We start from the raw sequence: 1003 nt of genomic DNA on the forward strand, positions 1-1003 counted from the left end.
CCGCCGCCGCCCCCGCCGCCGCTAAAGGACGAGCCGCAGATCGTGCCGGAGGTGCCGAGCTTCGGGGAGAGCCCGCCGCTGTCCCCCATCGACATGGACACGCAGGAGCGCATCAAGGCGGAACGGAAGCGGCTGAGGAACCGCATCGCCGCCTCCAAGTGCCGCAAGAGGAAGCTGGAGCGGATCTCCCGGCTGGAGGAGAAGGTGAAGAGCCTCAAGAGCCAGAACACGGAGCTCGCCTCCACCGCCAGCCTGCTCCGCGAGCAGGTCGCCCAGCTCAAGCAGAAGGTGCTCAGCCACGTCAACAGCGGCTGCCAGCTCCTGCCCCAGCACCAGCACCAGGTGCCGGCGTACTGACCCCGGGCACGGACCGAGGGGTCCCGGGCGAGGACCCGGGGGGAGCGCCCGCCCGCCCTACCCCGGGCATGGACCGAGGGGAACGGGGGAAGCGCCCACCCCGCCCCGGGAACGGACCGAGGGGTCCCGGGCACGGACTGAGGGGAGCGGAGAAGCGCCCGCCTTGCCCCGGGAATGGACCGAGAGGTCCCGGGCAGGGACTGGCAGGAGCGGGGGACGCGCCCGCCTCGCCCCGGGCAGGGATTGGGGGGAGCGCCCCGAGCGCCGACTGAGGGGTCCCGAGGGGAGGAAGAAGAGCGATGATCGCCCCCTCCCCTCCACCTCCCCGGACACGAACTGAGGGGTCCGAGGGGAGGAAGCAGGGACCGGCTCCTGACGGCGGGCACCGAGCGCGCCCCGCTCCCCGCGCACGGAACTGCGGGGAGGGACGAGCCGGGGATGTTCCGCGCACGGACTGAGGGGGGCCCGGGCCGCCCCGCCGGGCCCCTCCGCGCCCCACACATTCCAGTCGGGTCCCAGTAAAACCCCGCCACACGGAGAATTGGCCTCTCGCTGTTTGCTGCGCCGCGGAGGGACGGGAAGGGACGGGAGGGAAGGGGCGGCGCGGGCAGGAAGTGGCGCGGCCGGGTGCCATCTTGGGGCGGGG

At 73.7% G+C, this 1003-nt stretch overlaps 1 protein-coding gene across 1 annotated transcript; it reads left to right on the plus strand.

The window, feature by feature from the left end:
- Window positions 1-898, plus strand: JUND (JunD proto-oncogene, AP-1 transcription factor subunit; the record flags this gene model as incomplete). Its single annotated transcript, XM_015651498.1, has 1 exon — window positions 1-898. A coding segment is annotated over one exon (357 nt), but the record flags the coding sequence as incomplete, so codon positions are not given.
- Between the last annotated feature and the right edge of the window lie 105 nt (window positions 899-1003).

The sequence above is a fragment of the Parus major genome, chromosome 28 (genome assembly GCF_001522545.3).
Source record: "Parus major isolate Abel chromosome 28, Parus_major1.1, whole genome shotgun sequence".
In the NCBI taxonomy this organism is placed as follows: domain Eukaryota; kingdom Metazoa; phylum Chordata; class Aves; order Passeriformes; family Paridae; genus Parus; species Parus major.